The 18,350-nt window shown below is 44.3% G+C and overlaps 1 protein-coding gene across 5 annotated transcripts in view; it reads left to right on the top strand.

Moving 5' to 3' along the window:
* The window catches only part of CAMK1D (calcium/calmodulin dependent protein kinase ID), a 293,586-nt gene that overhangs the window by 59,758 nt on the left and 215,478 nt on the right, over positions 1-18,350 (top strand). For 3 of the 5 annotated variants that reach the window (XM_064443194.1, XM_064443209.1, XM_064443215.1), the window contains exon 1: positions 1,807-2,157. In XM_064443194.1, the coding sequence (XP_064299264.1) occupies positions 2,066-2,157 (92 nt within the window). In that variant the 5' untranslated portion in view covers positions 1,807-2,065. Of the gene's footprint in view, positions 1-1,806; positions 2,158-18,350 lie in introns of those variants that run through there. The other 2 variants (XM_064443201.1, XM_064443221.1) reach the window with 2 other exon arrangements.

Here is an 18,350-nt window from a genome sequence, read left to right on the forward strand (position 1 = left end):
AAGGAAAGCTGTTCAAAGTGCACACCGTGACAGCATGTAGGCACCCATCTTAGGAAATCCCAGGCTGTTTGGGCTGCCGGTGCGGTGGGATGGTCACCAAAGCATCGAATTAGAAGGGTGTAGAAATAAATTGCAGGAGCTGGCACAGACTAAAGCGAGTGGCTCTGCCCAGCAGAGGGTAGCATTGCCCAAACACCCCAGCCTCTTTTCCAAGTTTACACCCTCGCACATCTCCGAAATCCCACCTCCACCAAATCCCCTTTGAACTGGGAGGTACAGCTCAGCCCAGACCCAGGGAAAGCCTCACAGGCTGACACCTTGTACATTCTGCTCATAAATGATGAGACATCTGGAAAATCCCCTTCAGAAGTAGAATTTTAAGGAATCTGTTAAAGGACACAATGCATGTTAAACAGTTATGTGCATACAATTGCATCTGGTATTAAGTAAATGTTATTTAGCTGCTTGTATTAGAATTTATTTTTGGACACCTAATTTGATGACCAGGTTTGAAGCTGTCCCTGAGGCGCGGGAGTGCCTGTGCCTGCGCCTGCCGGCTGCGAGGCCTCTGGTTTAGTCGCTGAACTTCGGTGTCCCAAAAGTATTGCACTTTCCCAGCGTTTTACCCATTCTGAAACTGAAGCCCAGAGATATTACCACTAAACCTCTCTCAGTTAGTCTAGACTATAATTTCCTCTGATGTCTCTGATGAGTCCTGCCCATTGCCCCACATCCAAGCTCAGCCGATGCCCGACGCAACGACACTAGAGGTCTCAGTGTTGCAGAGAAAAAGCTGTTTTTAGCAATAATCTCAGTGGGGCCACGTGTGTGTGTGCCAGGCTGGTGGTGTGCCCGGCTCGGAGCGCTGTGCCAGCGGCGTGGGCACGGTGCCGGGGCTCGGGCCTCTCGCCGAGGCTGCGCGGTGCCCATCCACCCGCCTCTGGGCTTGGTGCAGCTCCAGGGGGTGACCCTGGTGTTGGGGTGCCCCTCGCTTCGCTGGGTGCACCGAGGGCTGTGCTGGGTAAGGGTGCCCCTTACCAAGGGGCGAGTTTTTGCATCCCGGGAGTGTGTGTGTGTGTGTGTGTGTGTGTGTGCGCGGGGCAGGTGGGCACCGCCGCCCCCGCGCATCCCCGCGCAGCCCCGCGCATCCCCGCACAGCCCCGCGCAGCGCCCGCCCGGGCAGCCCGGCCGCTTGTGGTGTGGCTTTTAATTTTTTTTTTTTTTTTGCTGCTTTCCCTTTTTTTTTTCCCTTCCCTCTTTGCTTTCCCTCCCCTCCCGTTTGACGTGCGCGGTTTTGGTGCAATGCGAATTATCTCCAGTCATTCAGTCAGGAGGGGCAGCGCCAGGCAGCAAAGCAGCGGCGGGGCTGCCTCCTCCTCCTCCCTCCTCCTCCTCCTCTTCTTCCTCCTCCTCCTCCTCCTCCCATTGCCATAACAACCGCGCACAGCCGCTGCTCCCGCTGTGCCGGCGGAGCCGCACCGCACCGCTCCGCACCGCTCCGCACCGCTCCGCACCGCACCGCGCCCGGGAGGCTGAGCATCCCACGGGGGGGGGCGGGGGGGGAAGAGAAACAGTGACCTCCCTCCAAAAGAAAAAAAAAAACCCAACAAACCCAAAAAGAGAGAAAAGAACAAAAAAGGGACTTTTTCGCGGGGTGGGTCTGTCAGGGACCAAAGTGACCCCAAGACGGGGTGCGCGCAGCTGCTGCGCGGGGCGCGGGAGGAGGGAGGGACGGGGCAGCCCCGCGGGTGACTCCGCGGGGGGGCGCGGGGGAGGGGAGAGGAGGGGAAAGGGGTGGGGGGGCAGAGAAAGTTGGGAGGAAATAGCCCAGGAAAAGTGACACTCGCGGAGCCCTCCGGAGCGCGGAGGAAATAAAAGCGGCGGCGGGCAGGAAGTGTAAGGAGGAGGAGGAGGAAGGGGAGAAGAAGGAGGAGGAGGAGGAAGACGAAGAAGAAGAAGAAACGGCAGCAGCAGCCGCTGCCGGCGCGGCAGAAGAGAAAGCAAAAGCCGCCCGGCGGGTGGTGCCGCCCGGCCCGGCATCCGCGGGGCTGCGCGGGGCTGCGCCATGGCCCGGGAGAACGGGGACGGCGGCGGCTCCTGGAAGAAGCAAGCGGAGGACATCAAGAAGATCTTCGAGTTCAAGGAGACGCTGGGGACGTAGGTGGCGGGGAGCGGGGGGGGGCGCGGAGCTGTCCCTTCGCCGCGCGGATGCGCGGGTCTCTCCGCGGGTTGGTGCGTGGGGGTGCGCGTCTGTCTTTTGGCGTGTGCACCCGTGGGTGCCGCTCCGCGCCCCGCTCATCCATCCGAGCAAGAAGTCAGGGCGAATCTGGAAACACGGAGAAAAAGAAAACTGGGGGGGGGGGAGCTGGGCTAGCACCCCCTCCCCCCCAAAAAAATAGATTAAAAAAAGGTGGGAAAAGGTGTTTTAAAATATTCATAGAATGAGGAGAGGGGGGAAAGGCTTTTTCTTGATAGTGCAACCGTAAATAAATGAGGTCTGACTTGCACGCTCTCCCCTAAAGCCGACGGCTGCATCTATTCGTGGACAGACGAGCAGAAATAATCGGAGTGGATTGGATGTGTTTTAGCTACGACGCTTAACTGTTGTTGGGGTTTATTTCTGTTATTTATAGTGGCGGGGCATAAAGATTAGTAAAACGGTAGAGTTTTTTTTTTCTGAAGGCAGACAATAAACATGCGCAGATGGTGCAAGGGAGCAGGGTGCAGGCTGATGATTTTTGGCCGAGCAGAGAGTTTTATTTCTGTTAAAAAATATTTCGCCTGTAGGATACTGTAGAGGTAGAGAGCCAGGAGTGCTGAAGGAAGGCAGCATATGGGCTACTGTACTTTTATACGTTGTAATAAAGTTCATTTATATTGGGAGTGCTCTTAGTTGCTGTGTCCCCCCTGCTCTGATCGCAACTTTAAGCATGCCTCAAAACGAAGCGCCCTTAATCCCAAGTAGTGCTCTTCATACTCTGCATGCCACTTCCAAAATGTGATTGAACAAGTGTTGACTGTAATATTTCAGTTTCTTTCTGCTTCCAAGTGAGGGCTCCCTATAAACAGAGTATTTCTGGTTCACGGACTCACTGATTTCCTACGAACAAACTGCGAGTGAGGATTAGGCTGATCATTTAATATGGAGGTGGGTCGCTCAGCTCCGCTGTGATGAGCAGACAGCGTAGCCCTCAGGAAAACACTGACCGAGCAAATGGAATGAATGTCTGTCCAGGTCTTTGAAGAAGCAAAGTGCAGCGTAAGAGCTAAGTGCTACGGTGTATTCTTGTCACCCACATTGAGTTTTTGCTGTCAGAATTTCATGCCAGGAGAGACGTGTCCCTGCTTGTCACCTTAGGCGTGCAGTTCCCTTCCTGAGCGAAGGAGTGTCAGGGAGGAAAGTCTTAATACGAAGAGATTCATTAGAGCAGCAGGACAGTTTGCTGTGGTTTCCATTATGCAACTCTCTATCATCTCCCTGGTTGTTGTGTGTGAAGCCACCTGCAAGGGTTAACTTGTGCCACTGAAGAGATCCAGAAAGAATGAATGTTGTGGCCTTGATCCGTATCTCACTGAAGTTAATGAGAGTGGGTGTAGGTCCCAAGGAAGGTAAAGTTGGTCAGAGTTAATAATTATGCATATTAGCATAGCTGTTGCAAATTAAATTCATTAAATATGGCCAATTAGCTTCTCAAACTATTAACCATTATCTTAGCCTCACAGTTTGGTTAGTAAGTCCTGCCTGATGAGAGTGGAAGCATAAAGTTTTTGAACTTAACAGTCAGCCTAGAAAGCTTTAGAAAATTAAAACAACTGGATTGCAAACCGAGGCCTGTATAAAGAAAATAGAGTGGTTTTCTTTTCCAGACACAGCCATGTTAATTATGACTATGTGCATTTAACAGCCTACACATCGGCTGCCTCCTGGTTGAGCGTTCCTTAGTTTCGGAGAGAAGGCTGACAATTAGAGGAGTTGAACCTGAGTTTTGGCTCTCTCCTTGGCCGCCCACCAGCGTAGCACCTGCAGTTCCTACCAGCTCTGGTGTGACTTACCAGGGTGTGAAACTTCTAACAAATTTAAGCCATCACTGTGCAAATCATTAAAGTACTTGTTCCATTCCCACTGAAGGCAGTGAAGGTCTGGTCACTGACTTGAGCAGCAGATATACAGGGTGCAGGAGTCCAAATGATGGGACACATTCTAAGTTACTGATAGGAAAGTACTTAAAAAGAAGCTAAGCAAAAGTCTAAATGCCTTTAAAGCACCTGGACCAAAATGTTTTACTCTGGCATTATTTAGGAGCAGGGATAAAATCTGGTTTGATCCCTCCTGCACTGTAATGCTGAACCATGTTGGACATCCATTGGTTGATCTCACCATCTAATAGATTTTTCTCTAGCATGGCTGGGCTTGGAGTGAAAAACTTAGCGTGTCAGATGAGATGCACTGGATTGGGGTAGTAGGTGTATTTTGCATTTCTCTGCCACCTGCCATTTCAGGATGCCAAAGTGCTAAAGGCACTTTTAACAGAAAAGCAGCCCTTTTTCATGCAGCAGTCTTAATTGCCTGTGGTAAAATTGGTTAGAGAAAGAAAAGCACTAAACCCCCAAATCAGGGAAGAAAGTGAAAGAGAAACTTTAAAAACATCTTTTATTTCAAGTGCATTGATTTGTGAATGTTAAATCTGTGTGTATACTCTATTAATGATTTTTTCTCTGAAAGGAGTCTTTCATCTGAATAAAAGCCTTTCAGCAGATCTTTAACATGGGAGAGCTGAAATTGCTGGAATTATTAAAAAGGTCCTAACTCGGTTAATCATTATATCATTTGGGCTTCAAGGAACCTCTAATGAGCACTCAGCTCTCTCTTCCAGAGCTGGAATTAATTATTTACATGTCCCTGTAAATCATGTCCAGCCACACTGATACTGAAATAGGCATCCTGAATTGGACATCACCTCCAGATGTAAGAAAGTAGCTTTTTCCACCCAAAGAATTGTTTCCTTTGGTGGCTGAGGTCTGTGGTCTGTGTTGTTTGCTCTGCTTAGTGCTGTTGGGCAATAGTGTTTTTCCTAAAGAAGTTACCAGCAATGCAGTGGCTGCCTCAGCTGGCACCCAAACCTCTCTCTACCCTGTTCTGTATTTAGGCAGTCCCCAAGCATGTGCAATCTTGGTTTGTGGCCGCAACCTCTTGGGTACCAGAGTGTCAACAAAACATTTTGGTATTATTAATCAAGAAAATATAATATATGGTAAATAAAACAAATATACAAAATATATTTTATATATTATGATATAGATAATATACATAACGGTCCCGATCCATTCGTGGGCTTTCTCAGTTTGGTGGTGCCGGTCATGGAGGACTGCGGTAACGCGGCAGTGAACCACGCTCTGTACGTGCAGGTTCAGTGGGCACCTCTTCTTGAGACTGGACCTGTTCACTAGTGAGCCATTGAAAGTGAAATTACAGATCCTGGAAAAGTACCTAGGAAGAAATACACAAAGTAGATCAAGGTTAAAATAAAATCATAGCAGTGGGCCAGGTCCTCAGGTGATGCAATTTAGAGTCCCTTCCAAGTCAAGACAGGCAGGTTTGAGGAAAGAAGATGATCAGACTAACTGCTTATCTTTTTAAATTTCCACAAATTCTCCTATTTTAGCTCTACTCAATTTGCAGGCCTGCCTGGAGAGGGGGATTTCTGCCCCAGCCCTTGAGAGATAAGAAGTTTCACAACAGCAGGAATCTGATGAGTGATCACTGAAATATAATTTTTCTCCATGTTTAAATGATATTATGTCTAAGGAATTTTAAAACTCAGATTTTGATATTCCAAGAAGTAATAAGATACACTATGTCATCCACCAGCCAAAGAGGAAAGCCTCGAATCATTTGGTCTGCCTAATTGGATCAGCCCCGCATTTCTAAGGTATTTGTCATTAGGCCTTATTGACATTAGAGTTATGATCAAGTTGTAATATTTAGAAATGCTCGAGCCTAGTAACTATGGAAATATTGGTGCTGTCCTTAAAAATGATGCAGTAGATTCCTTAAAGCTTAGTAATGATAACATAGGGAGTTGCACGGATATAGCCATAACATAGTAAGAGCTGGGTGGGAAGACAAATACACTTCAATGATGTGTCCAGTACTTTTCTAAAATACAGTGTAGAGAAAACATATAGGCAGTACTTTTTTTCTCCAGGGCTCTACCATAAGTTTTTGTTCATCTGTGTCCTGTGTCTCTTCCATACTCTGATGCCATTTGATGGGCTCCTCGTCCTCTTCATGACTCTTCTATGCATGTGTTCATTGGTGCTGTGAAAAGAAATCATTCCACGTCCCGCTCTCATATCTAGTTTCTTTCTCATGCACACGCACACACACTGTCAGAAACTCCTATGCACCGAGTCCGGTGTTTTTGTCCTCTCACTTCCTTTCCGGTATCTTCCTCTGCATTCAGTCTCATGCTGACGCTCAGGCTTTTCATGAGCAGGTCCACCTCATGTTCCCATCTGTTCTTGGTTGCTCAGACCTTCCCAGGAGACAAGGCTGATGGAGGTGACATGCCTCATCCCTACCTCAGACCAGGCATTCAGCCTCAACTTCCACTGGTGAGAAGATGCTGGTGGTAAGGACAGGTTCTTACGGAGGTGCCTCATGTGTTTGAGTTGCTGTGTAGAAAGGAGGTGTTGGGAGGTACCAGTAGGATCAAGATCTGGTTGTCTCTGGTCAAAGATCTTCCCTTCTCATCAACCCGGTGCCAAAAGCACTTGTGTTGGATTCAACACAATGAATCATCACTGTTTAGCCATCTAACTTGAGGCATCAGGCAAATTACTCAATTGTTTTTCCTTTCTGATTTTGGAAATTCTCGAGACGTAAATAAATGTGTTGATATTTGTGCTTCCTCTGTCTCCATACCCCCTGTGAAGATTGAAGAGTTTGTCTGATTTTCAGGTTTCTGCTTACATTGCCAGCAATTTCTGCCTCTCTCTTATGACACCCCAGTGAGACAGCAGTGTTTCTGCTAGACTTTAATCTTTTTCTCAGTTCAGTATTTTCTTTTTTATTTTTTAAATTACATTAAGGAAACATTTAATGGTATAAAATATCTTCAGGGGAGGAAATATAGGGTCCCACAGGGCAGAAGTTAAGGCACATGTTTTCAGGAGAAAGGTTGATTAAGCACTGGGGCAAACTATGAAGGCAAGTGGTTCCCGTGTCCTCTGGGATGTTTTGCCGGGAGAAATCCTTATGCCGCCTGAAAGCTCTCAAGCTTCGTGCAAGAGTCACCATGAAAGAGCCTCTTGTCCATGTTTAGAGAGGAAGAGATTTCATTGTCATTTCTGACCTTAAGATCTGTACCTCTGGGAATCTTACCATCAAAACCACGTGGGGTTAACTCGTGCTAAGAGGTGCGAGGTACCTACAGCACCTCTCTAGCATCTGTGGGAGGAGGAGTAAAAGCTGAGGTCCAGGTATTAATGTATAACTTATGGTGGTGAAACAACTCAGACGTTTTAGTTTGTGCACTCTATATAAGGCAAACAGAAAAATACTCTTAGGACCCCTTTAAGGTGACACATTTACTTTATACTAAGTAATCCTGTTTGTTGTGTGGCATAGTTTACTATCCAGTGTGTTCTTGGGGGCTTAAAAATAATGAATCCCTACTATTTGCAACATGAATTGTGGTATCTTGTAATGTAGATTGTTGGTATCCCTTGAACAGTTACAGAAAATAATAGGTTTGAGTGTTCAGCTGGAATTGAAATGTGAAAAAAAAAAAAGAAAAGCAAGACGGCCAATGGATTTAAAGGCTGATGGAGAGGATTGGGAAAAAATCTGCAGCCAGTGGTAAGAAGGGGTTTTTGACAGCTTCTCAACTGTGGTTCATGGGTGCGTTTTGGACAGTGCCCGTTTGGGGCAACAGTGTAGCATAAAGGTCAATTTGCTTTCATTGTCTAAAATAAGATTCCGAAATACTCAGTAATTCAAAGCCTTTTGGGTAAATCCACAGTTTTGGAGACACCGAGTTTTCTGTACTATCAGCTCATATATGTGCTCATGCTTCCTTCACGAGCCTTATTTTCTACTAGTTTTGATGCCTTACCTCTTTTTGCCCTGCCTTGTCTCTTTTTCCATGGCTGTTCTCTTTTGAGTGCATCTTTGTACTGCCTGAGCTCCCTGCTGCCGCAGGATACCCGCTCATCCGCATGCCCGGGCAACCACGAAGTGTGCTTGACCGGCAAGGTGACAGTAAAATGTTTGGGTAGGGTTGGAACCGGGTATCTGGGCTTCCCCCCCCCACCCCCCCCACCCCCATTTTTTGAGAGGGCTTAGGAAAATGTGTTCCTTGCTTAGGCCAAAACTCAGTATTACTGCTCAGGACCTCAATATAACCAATACCGAGTCTGCAGCTGCTGTTTGTGTAGATGTGAGCTGAGGCAAAGCATGCATAAAAATGTTGGTATTTTTTTGTCAGCCAGAGGTAGCTGACACCCTAAAGGTTGCAGCAAACAAAACCCAAAGGGTCTTAGGACCTGGTGGAGAGGTAGTGGATGGAGCTGAACTCAACTCTTTGGAGTCCTATAGTAATCCTTTAACCAAAAGTCTATTCTTCCCATCACAGCCACAACACAGTGGGTGTGAGAGCCTTCTTCGCTGCCGCTCCCGCCATCTGGAGCAGCCTGTCTGCTTCCTTCACCCTCCATCTGCTTTTGCATAGGAGCTGAAATATCTCTTTATGTATTTTTTCATCCCTTTTTGTCTCTCCTTCTCTCTACCTTGGTGACTGACCTCAATTATTTTTGTTGTCCTTCACACACAATTCTCCTGACTACGTGCAGAATATTAGTTGGACTTATTTTATCCTTTCAAGCATCCAAGGATACAGTTAATATTGAATAAAGTTGTATTATTTTGGTTTGCTTGACAATAACAAGCATTTATAATAGGTTTCTGAATTTATTGCCAGTAATGGTGTTCACTTAACCGGTGAGTCACAGTTTATATTCGTGATTACTTAATAGGACCTAATTTTCTAGTCATTTTAGATAGCATGAAAACAAGTTGGAACTAAACGGGAACTGTTAGTAAACAGGTAATGAGTGAAAGGAGGGATAAAAAGTTCCTTGGGGCAGCAATCTGTCATTTTCATTGGAATTCAAACCACCTTGCATTTCAGCGCTTCTCTGTAAATAATAATTAACAACAATAACAATAATTTGCAAACATATGTGTGTGATTGGGCTGTTCTTGAATGACAAATAGCTTAGCAATCAGAATATTTCTCTTTTCTAGAAATCATACTGTTCCTTAGAACCTTTCTATCAAATCTTAACACTGATATGTTTTTTTTGTTATCTGACTTGGCGGTTCCTATAATTTTCCTCTGAATGTTGTGTCAATCATTTTTTAAAAAAGAAAACTATAAATAACAGATTGTTAATATACTTTTCAAGGCCCTTCACTGATGTTTTCATGTTGAAAGCTGTGTATTGAGTTTTATGCCAGAATTACTCACCAAACAGATTGTATGAGGTTAAATTAAAATAATACTGTTTAGCAGAATTTTTTGGCTGCGTTAAAAAGCTTTTTTTTTTTTTTAAATTATTATTATTTTTAACACTGGCTGTGCTAAGAAAAAGCTACTAGGAAGTTCACTTTTGGATCTGATCTGTGTGTAGAACAGCTGAGCACAATGCTGGAAATCCTCTGTAACAACAGATCACTGATTTTGCTTGCTCTTTTCCTGGGCAATATCGTACGTCACATTTAAAACATCAACAGTTTTGGACAAATGGACTACATAACCATGAAGATAGTTCTTAAAATACCTTTTTCAAGAGTCTAAAGGGAAAGAAGCACATGAGAGAAAACATGCTTGCTTAGGTGTATTAAGGACTTATTTTGATTTTTGTTTTAATTTTCTTACCTTCTCAATTGGAGGTAAAATAAACAGTTTCAGTCTACTTAGAGTTTTCAGGAGGAACAAAAAGGAGGTGCTTTTAATGACACAAAGACAAGCATTTACCATCAGCAGCAATAGGGTGCAGCACCGTGGCACCTCTCCCCTAGACCCTTTGCCTTTGCACTCTTTCTGCTTGCTGTGGATTCTTCTCGTTGTCCTGCTCTCAACGCTCTCCCTAATTTAAGCTGAGTATTTGAAGGTATGCTCTTTCACGCCTGAGCACCCAAAATTCGGGAATTACATCTGATACTCAGTTGTCAGAGTACAGAGGACCTAGAAATTTCATCCATGGTTGATGGGAGTGGAGTGAGGTCAGGACCCATGGAAAGTCTCAGGTCTGGGGGCCTTTAACCTCCATCTTTGCTCTGGTGAGAGTTGGTGTGACAGTTTGGAGAGTAAGGCGGGTAATACCGTCCTTGTTCACGAGTGGTTGGAGTGTGAAGGGTTGCAGGTCTCCCTAGGAGCTCCAAAGGAAGGGTTCCTCAGATGTGGCATGTATCTCCCTTAAGAGCTGCAGCGTCAGGCTGTGATGTTGGCGTGTTTTAGCTGAGCAACGTGTTTAAAACCTGCCTGCTGACCTGATGGCATGTGCACGTGAGAAATGTGGCCACCCTTCTCCCACCAGCTACATTACTGGTTGCAGAAATGGATGGGCTTTTGAGGGTAGTGCCAAATAGCACAGCCACTCGCGCTTAAATGTAAAGATCTGCAAAGACTGAAAAGCTGGTGTGTATTTGAGGGTTGGACATTAACAAGTGAAATATGAAAGGTCTGAAATATTTGGGGGGTGTATTACCATGTCTTTATTGGTCTCAAATGCGATCAGGCACTGTTGAGCTAGGAATATTACAACCACCAGAGTAAAAGACTGTTTGTACCTACTTGTAATCTAAATAAATAAGACAACAATGATAATACTGTTTTTTTTAAAGACGAGAAAGTGTGTCACTTATAAACCCAGAGCTGAGCCTGAATCTTAACTCCAGCTTTATGCAGTGGACTGTCCTACTTCTTTTAATAGTGGGCACTGTGTCAGCACCAATGTCTTCAGAATTTTTTATTTATATATGATTCACCCAGGGTCATCACATATAATTATTTTTTACTAGTTAAGGTTTGAAAATGCAAAGCACTGTTTATATACTGTTGGCAACAGCACGGGCGCTTTATTGCCGTGTTGTTTCACAGATGCTCAGAGGAATCGAGGTCTTCCCAGAACTATAAAGAGCTGAGCAGACAAGGCAGTTCTTGGGGCGATGTGGGATCGCTCCCAGCAGGTTCCCATTCTCCCATCTTGGCCTAAATAACTCACGGGACCAGGCTTCAACCAGGCTTCAACCTTCCAACCAAACTCATTAGCTGTGGCCCTGCCATCCCCCCTGTGATAGGCAATGTCTGAAATGAGGGAAACTATTGGATGAAAAACTGTGGAAAAACTAAAATAACATAGAAAAACCCAAACAACACAGAAGGGAGCCGGGTGGGGGGAGAAGAGCACTTAGAGGATTTGCAGCCATGTGCAAAACTCCTCTGGGGAAGGCACAGGTTGCTAACCAAATTCAGCTGTAGCTGAGAGAGACTGCCAGAGCATCCCTGAATAATCCTGCACTGTTATATTGAGTTGGCTTGGAGATTTCCTCCCACCACTTGCTTTTGTCTTCTCCTGCCTCTCAGCGTAAGCAATAAGTACAGTATGCCCAGCCATGAAGCCTGAGGTGTTTTGGAGATTTCAGGCACAGCAGAGTGCTTGGTGGGCACTGTCAGTGGCAGAAGACATCTGTGAACATATTAAACTTGTTTCGGGCTCCCTGCCCTGTTTTCTTGCAGAGTACCTGAACAAATGCAAAGGCTGTGTCTTTTACTTCGGGACATTTTATAGCTGGGGCCTGAGATCCTTAAAGACTATCTAAAGCTCTGGGATCATCATCAGCCTCACACCTCTGCATTAATGGGATTTCTTGCCGTAGGGGTGTAATTAATTTATTCAAAAGAGGCAACATTTTTTTGAGGGGAAAATCTGACTGTGCTGAGCTTCTCCATGGGCTGATGACGATCCTCATAAAAACACCGCCTCCTTCTCTGAGTCCATGCTACGGTGTTTTGAGACACCTTCTCTAGCATAATTACATAGCAACCTGAATATTGCAAAGCAAACAAGCTCTCCTTCCCAACATAAAATGCTCCCAAACTTAAAAAAAAAAAACCACAAAAACCCCTGCTAGAAGACTGCTGCACATGAGTGCCCTTCTTTAAGGAGAGCAGAGGGAGGCAAACAATATGTGGCTTGATAGCCAAGTTGCTTGATGCACCATGAGAAGATGCTTAGATAAAAACATTTATGGAGCAGAATAGTGGTGTGGCTCCTGTTGGCCAAATGCCCCAGGCACTGGGGCACCAGAGGAATAACTTAGAAGGAAAGGAAATGTCTTATGTCACAAGTTTAACTTACAGCTTTTGCTTTTTAGGAAGCAGGAAGCTATATATTTAGACACTGGGGGATAATGTTCCAAGAAATGAGCTGAAAGAGCTAGGGTTCTCAAAAGCACGTGGACACAGGATATACAGGTACTGCAGGCTGCAGGGAGGCTTCTGCTCTTGGATACATTAAGGTGTATCTGGAGTAATTTACTGACTAATTTTCCTGGTCATAGCCATGTAACTTATGTCATGGTCATAAATTCTATGCTCTTAAGAGAGAGACCCTGAAAAAAGATCTCGTGGAGCTTTGTAGTCAAGTGTATTGAATGAGTTTCTCTGATGAATCTTATATTTTTAATGGAAAGAAAATAAAGTGATTCTAGGATTCCTGAGTGACAGCTTAGATGGTTTGTGTCCAGAAAGCAAACGTGTTCCCTCTGGCACTGCTGAAGGAGAACGTAACGAGTACTAAAGCTGAGAGCATGATCGTTCTACAGGTGAGTGGAGCTGCACTGGGGGAAAGCCAAAAGGAAGAGGTCTGGGGCAAAGAAAAACACCGGGATTCAGCTACAGGCAAATGCCAAGAAAGACTCATCAAAATGGGGTGGCTGCTTTTAGCTTAATTGATTCTAGAGGTAGCTAGGTCCCCCTGCTTGTTCATGAGATATACCATTGCAAATATTCATAGACATGGGTCCTTTGGTCAGGATAGCTCGTACGCTGCACCAGGCAACAACCACTGTCAGCCAAGGGCCACTAAATGACTGGCCGCTTCAGTGCCAGTGTTTGCTCTGGAGATGGTGTGATGCTGTGACGTCTTTGTCTTGCATTGCCATGTGGTTATGATAAAGGTGTAGGAGCCCTTTATATACATAAATAGATTTAATATATATGTGTATGTATATATATAGTGTGTATATATATGCACACACATTAAAAACACTATTTATATAGTGATACATAGTGATGTATAGTGATGCACAGTGATATATAGTGTTAGTTTCTTGCTGCAAAGCATGTTGTTTGGCTTCATTAATAAATGCATAGAGAATAACCCGTGCCATTTGGTAAAAACTGTTTAAGGCATTGTGAACATTGTTAATTTATTCTGTAGTTTGAATTTCTCATCTTATTTGGGTTACATTTAGGTGAAGTCAGGCGAGTCATGCCTGCTTACATTACCTAGGTTTCATTTTTCCTAATAAAGTGTCTAATCCAAAATGCAGTATGAGGATATCTGCAGAGTTGAGGAGGTATTTGTCCTTGGATACAAACCGACTTTAGCTGATTTCTAAATACCTTTGTCTACGAAGTGACTTATTGAAAGAGATTTTTCTGATGCCTTGTTGTGTCCTTCCATCTACCTAGATAAGACTTAGGTCCAACCAATGGCTCTGTGTTTCTACTCTTGTTCACCAGTCAGTTGCTTTCAGCAATGGAAGGGGAATAGTGGCTTTTTCCCACTCTGTCATGTTGAACAGAGATTACTTTGGTAGTGCTCCACAGCTGCTGAAATATGCTGTGTTTGACCTTGCTCTGTTTGTGACCAGAGACCATGGAAAGCAATCAGAGGCTGTCTTATCTCTGTGATGCCCCAGGTCCCCCACGGCCCTCTAACTCCATTTCTGAGACACTTCTGGTAGGTCCTCTTAAATATCAGAAGGAAAATGCTCACTTTGCCTAAGATTTGAAGAGGAACTGTGTGGTGCCCCCTCCTTTATTTAGCTCTTACCAGTCAAATAAGAAGTAAGAGCATGATGGTCCTTCCCTCTCCTCTTCTCCTCCATCTCCACGTTACCTCTGCTACACTGAATCACTGCTCTCCATCTCCTGTCTAAACCCTGCCCACACCACTTGGTCAGGTGCAGTGCCGCAGTCACATCCTGCAGGTGTGCACAGCTGGGAAGCACAGCTGGAAGACAGCACAGCATCTTCCTTTGGGTCAGTTCAGGGCTTTATTTGTTTAGATAAAGCACCTTTCACATGGGTAAATCAAGGCAGTGCAGAGCAGATGGAGCCTGCGAGACCTTTTTGGGTGCAAACTTGACTGCAGCAAGTGGAGGGTGAATTAACTAACATTGTGCTTGATGTTAGGAGGTCTGTCTCAGATAGCCTGTGAGAAATTCCTCTCTGTACATGGGGGTGTTTGGAGTATGACCATGTTTCACTCCGGTCTGCACCACCGCCCGCAAGGCAATGGCAACTGCTTGTTACCCTCTGCTATTGTATGGTTATGGCTTGCAAAGGCATTGTCGATTAAACATCCATCCTGTTAATGTCGTGGTGGTGGGTACATTAGTTTCTGTAATCAGTTCCCTTTTCTGCTATCATTTAAGCAATATCTCTACAGACATATCAGTGACTTAGATATTTTGCTATTTCAACACCAAGGCAAAGTATGGAAGATAGGGAGATTGATAGTAAAAATATTAAAAAAACCCATTTTTGGTTTCAGAAGGTGCCTGTAAAATGTCTTCCTAGAGGTTGCCTTGTGTGTTGGCTGCTTAGCACTCTGAATAGATCTTCCTGAACTCAGAGGGTAGAACACGCAAAAGCACACTAGGCCTGTTCCTCTTCTGATTTTCCCTTAAATCATTTGTAACAGCCCAAAGCGACTGTAAAATTCTGCCTTTGATGTGCACAGCTTGGAGGTTTTGCTTTGGAAATCAAGAAAAGGCTATCCTGCTCAGCAGCACGCTGGAACAGCAGCATTTTATGCTCCTTATGCTCAGGTTTCAAACGGCAATATAAAGTTACAAGGCTGTAAAGGAACAGGTTGCAATTCCAAGAGAAAAGAGGAAGGGGCTGAGCATGTCCCACGGGGCAGTTCGCATCTTCTGCCAGCCCAGTTGTTTGCAGGGGTGTGCTGTGAATTTATTTAATGAAACAATGCAGGTTAATAATAGCCCTCCAAAAAGGAGGTAGGGGAAGGGGAGAAATACAAAGTACAAGAAGTTTAATCTCTTTTTGGTTCCATAGATGCTATGAATCAGCAGGGAAGTCAGCTGCATTTTTTATTCCTTCTGTCTTGTGTCGTTAAAAGATCACCAGCCACTACACTGAAACGGTTTGCAAAAGCCACCTCATCAGGAACAATTTCTGGCTAAGAACAATACAAAGTTTGTAGATGCCAGGCTGCATTCATGTATCAGCGGTTACTGAATTCAGCTTAAGAGCTGTAAAAGGAACCAATCATCATTTCTTAATGAGATATATGAGAACAGAGTCACAATGCTTGAATAATCTGTCACATCTCTATCAGTGCTGCTTAAGAAATTATTCAGTTTGTTCAATGGTTTGACAAGGTAACATGACAAAATCAATTTACAAAGCAGATTAAATATAAATATGCGGTGCTTTTTTCCTAGTAATGTAATTTTTAAAGCCTTATGTTTTTATCTGTACAGTCCCTACTCAGTCATCTCTTTCCAGTGGTACTGCTTGGATGAAGTCCTACGTGGCCCACAGTGACATTATTCACCAGTTCATTTGTCATTTATCCATCTCTGGCCTAATGAGATTGTCATGTGGGCCTTGGTAAAACGAATGATGCATTGCTCTGACATACAGTGTAAGTAAGTTTTTTCACTTAGTGCTAAATTTGTATGTTTCCAGGGCCCTTAAGGAAGCCTGGCCCTCGGCCCTTATTAACGCATAATGTAAATCTTTCTGACTATTTCATTCATTTGGCAGCAAATGTAGAAGAAACTTGGTATGAGTTCCCTAGGAGCTAAATAACAAGCGTTATACACAGAGGTGATGCGATCACCTATCTTAATGCCAGACCTTTCATCATGTTGCAATGGACTGTGACTGGGACGGTCCCATCCCTGTTTGTTGTGACCGGTATCTGCAGCAAACCACCAATAACAAGTTACAGGGACCATTGCAGTGGGCACTAAATGCCATTTTCAGCAGCGGGAGTTCAGTGGTGTTAACTTTTCTTCCATAAATGAGTCCCCATCCTTTGAATGTGCTTGGGTAGCAGGGTGTTATCAAGCTGTGGCACAGAAGAGATTATTTCCTTCCCCCTGTGAAATGTTTGCACTTCTCATCTTCTCCGCAGGGAACTCAAGAATATAAGATTTCTGTTGAAAAAAAGTCCCTGTACAAATAAGTCTGGGACTCCCTCAGTCCATTTGTGTTTTATGTAGTTTACAAGATGCCATTGATGTACCTGGCTGCATATCTCATTATGTCTCTAACGTTGTATGTCACTGCGTTCTCAACAGAGATGTCGTACAGCTTTTAGGGAATAGTAAGTGCTTTTCTTTTTATTTCAGGCAAGGTAACAGGGTTCTCAGCAGCCTTTTAAATATACCAGAGGATTGTGTCATGGAGGAGAACAGTATTTCTTAACTTATTGTTGCCATTAGACTCCCATTACTAAAATTTCTTAGCAAATCACCATCCTTACAAAATCTGTGATACCGAAAACTCATACGCTTATATTTTTGCTACATTTATGCATGACAGATGGACTTCCAGTATCTGGTTACTCAGTTTATGCTCAACATCTTGTATTTTCTGGTGACTGTTGAAGAATCTGAATACATACGGTATTTCCTTATCTATTATTGGTGTTGCTGAGCCTTTATCTCGTGGTTTGTCAGCTAACTGTCAGATACGCATGACTTCATTAAGAAACAGATGTACAGGTCTACACTTTGTTTTTGTAGCTGCACTTTTGACATATTGTAAATGTCCTTAATTGATTTTGTTCAGGATAATACCATCTGCTGGCATCTGTTTCTGCTGTGGTTCTTGCTGAATACTTGTGAGCATCGTGGTCTATAAGGACAAATTACAGAGTTTCAGCAAGGTATTATGTAGATTTTTTTCTGAAATAAATCAGTTTGAACATTGGATGACCTTATATATACATAATTTAATATCTAGATTAATACAGTTTATTCCAAAAGGCATGTTTCAAGTAAGAATTGCATCCTGTGTCCATGTTGGTCTCTCTTTATTCTTGGTATGTCTGCAAATGTACCAGAGCTCCTAGACTAGGAGAAAGGCAGCCTTTGGGTTTATAATTGGCTGCCCTTGATCATGAAGGGATGCGGAGCAAACTTTTAGATCTGTCTGAAGCCTTGACATGAAACTCTGTCTAACAAACAAGATAAGTCATCTTTAAACATCAGTTACTCTATCTGTAAGGTTGATGGGCTTCTTGTCAGCTTTCAACATAGTCAAGTGTGTTCTGATATGAAGCTTTTGGTGGCAAAGGCAATACTGGTCAGGCACTGGGTGAGGTGTCTGCTGAGGATGCAAGTAGGAAAATGTGTGCTGTCTCCTGAGAGTCCAGAACAAAATCCTCCTTTTTGTGTAGCCCACTGTCATGTTGGGTTTAGCTCTCCATCCTCAGTTCAGTTCTTTGTATTAGATAGCATCAGCATTTATGCTAGATTTTGTTGCAGTTGCCATGTCGTGTCTGAACTGTGAAACAACAAGTGCAGCAAGCATCAAAATTATCTAGGTTGGGATTTATCTGCAGTGGCCTAACATTTCTTCCCCCCAAAATAGTGATAGTTGGCCTATGATGTCAATGAGACAGTGTTAAACCAATTTTGAGATGTTTATGAAGCCTTTGCTTCTCTCCGCACTGCTCACAGGCAGTGGCGACGGGGGGAAGAAGTGGGGTCATGCAGGGAAATGGGAGTCCTCCAAACACTGTTGAAGATATGGAGATTGGTGTGTTTAGTGTTTTAATAGAAGTGGGTCACCAGTCTGAAGTACTTGGTGTCCCAGCAGGGCTGGATTGTCCTCGAGCTGGAGTTGTCTTTGTGGTACTTCATACAGGCAGGATTCAGCAGAAAACTTAAATATGGAGGGCCTTCCTGGCTGTTCATGTGTATCAGAGTTCACATGAGGGTAGTGCAAAAACACATGTCCTGCTTTTACTTTGCCAACCAGTTTCTTTGGCCTAATGCCCTTGCTGTTGCTGTTCTC

The sequence above is a fragment of the Phalacrocorax carbo genome, chromosome 1, assembly GCF_963921805.1.
Source record: "Phalacrocorax carbo chromosome 1, bPhaCar2.1, whole genome shotgun sequence".
NCBI classification, from domain to species: domain Eukaryota; kingdom Metazoa; phylum Chordata; class Aves; order Suliformes; family Phalacrocoracidae; genus Phalacrocorax; species Phalacrocorax carbo.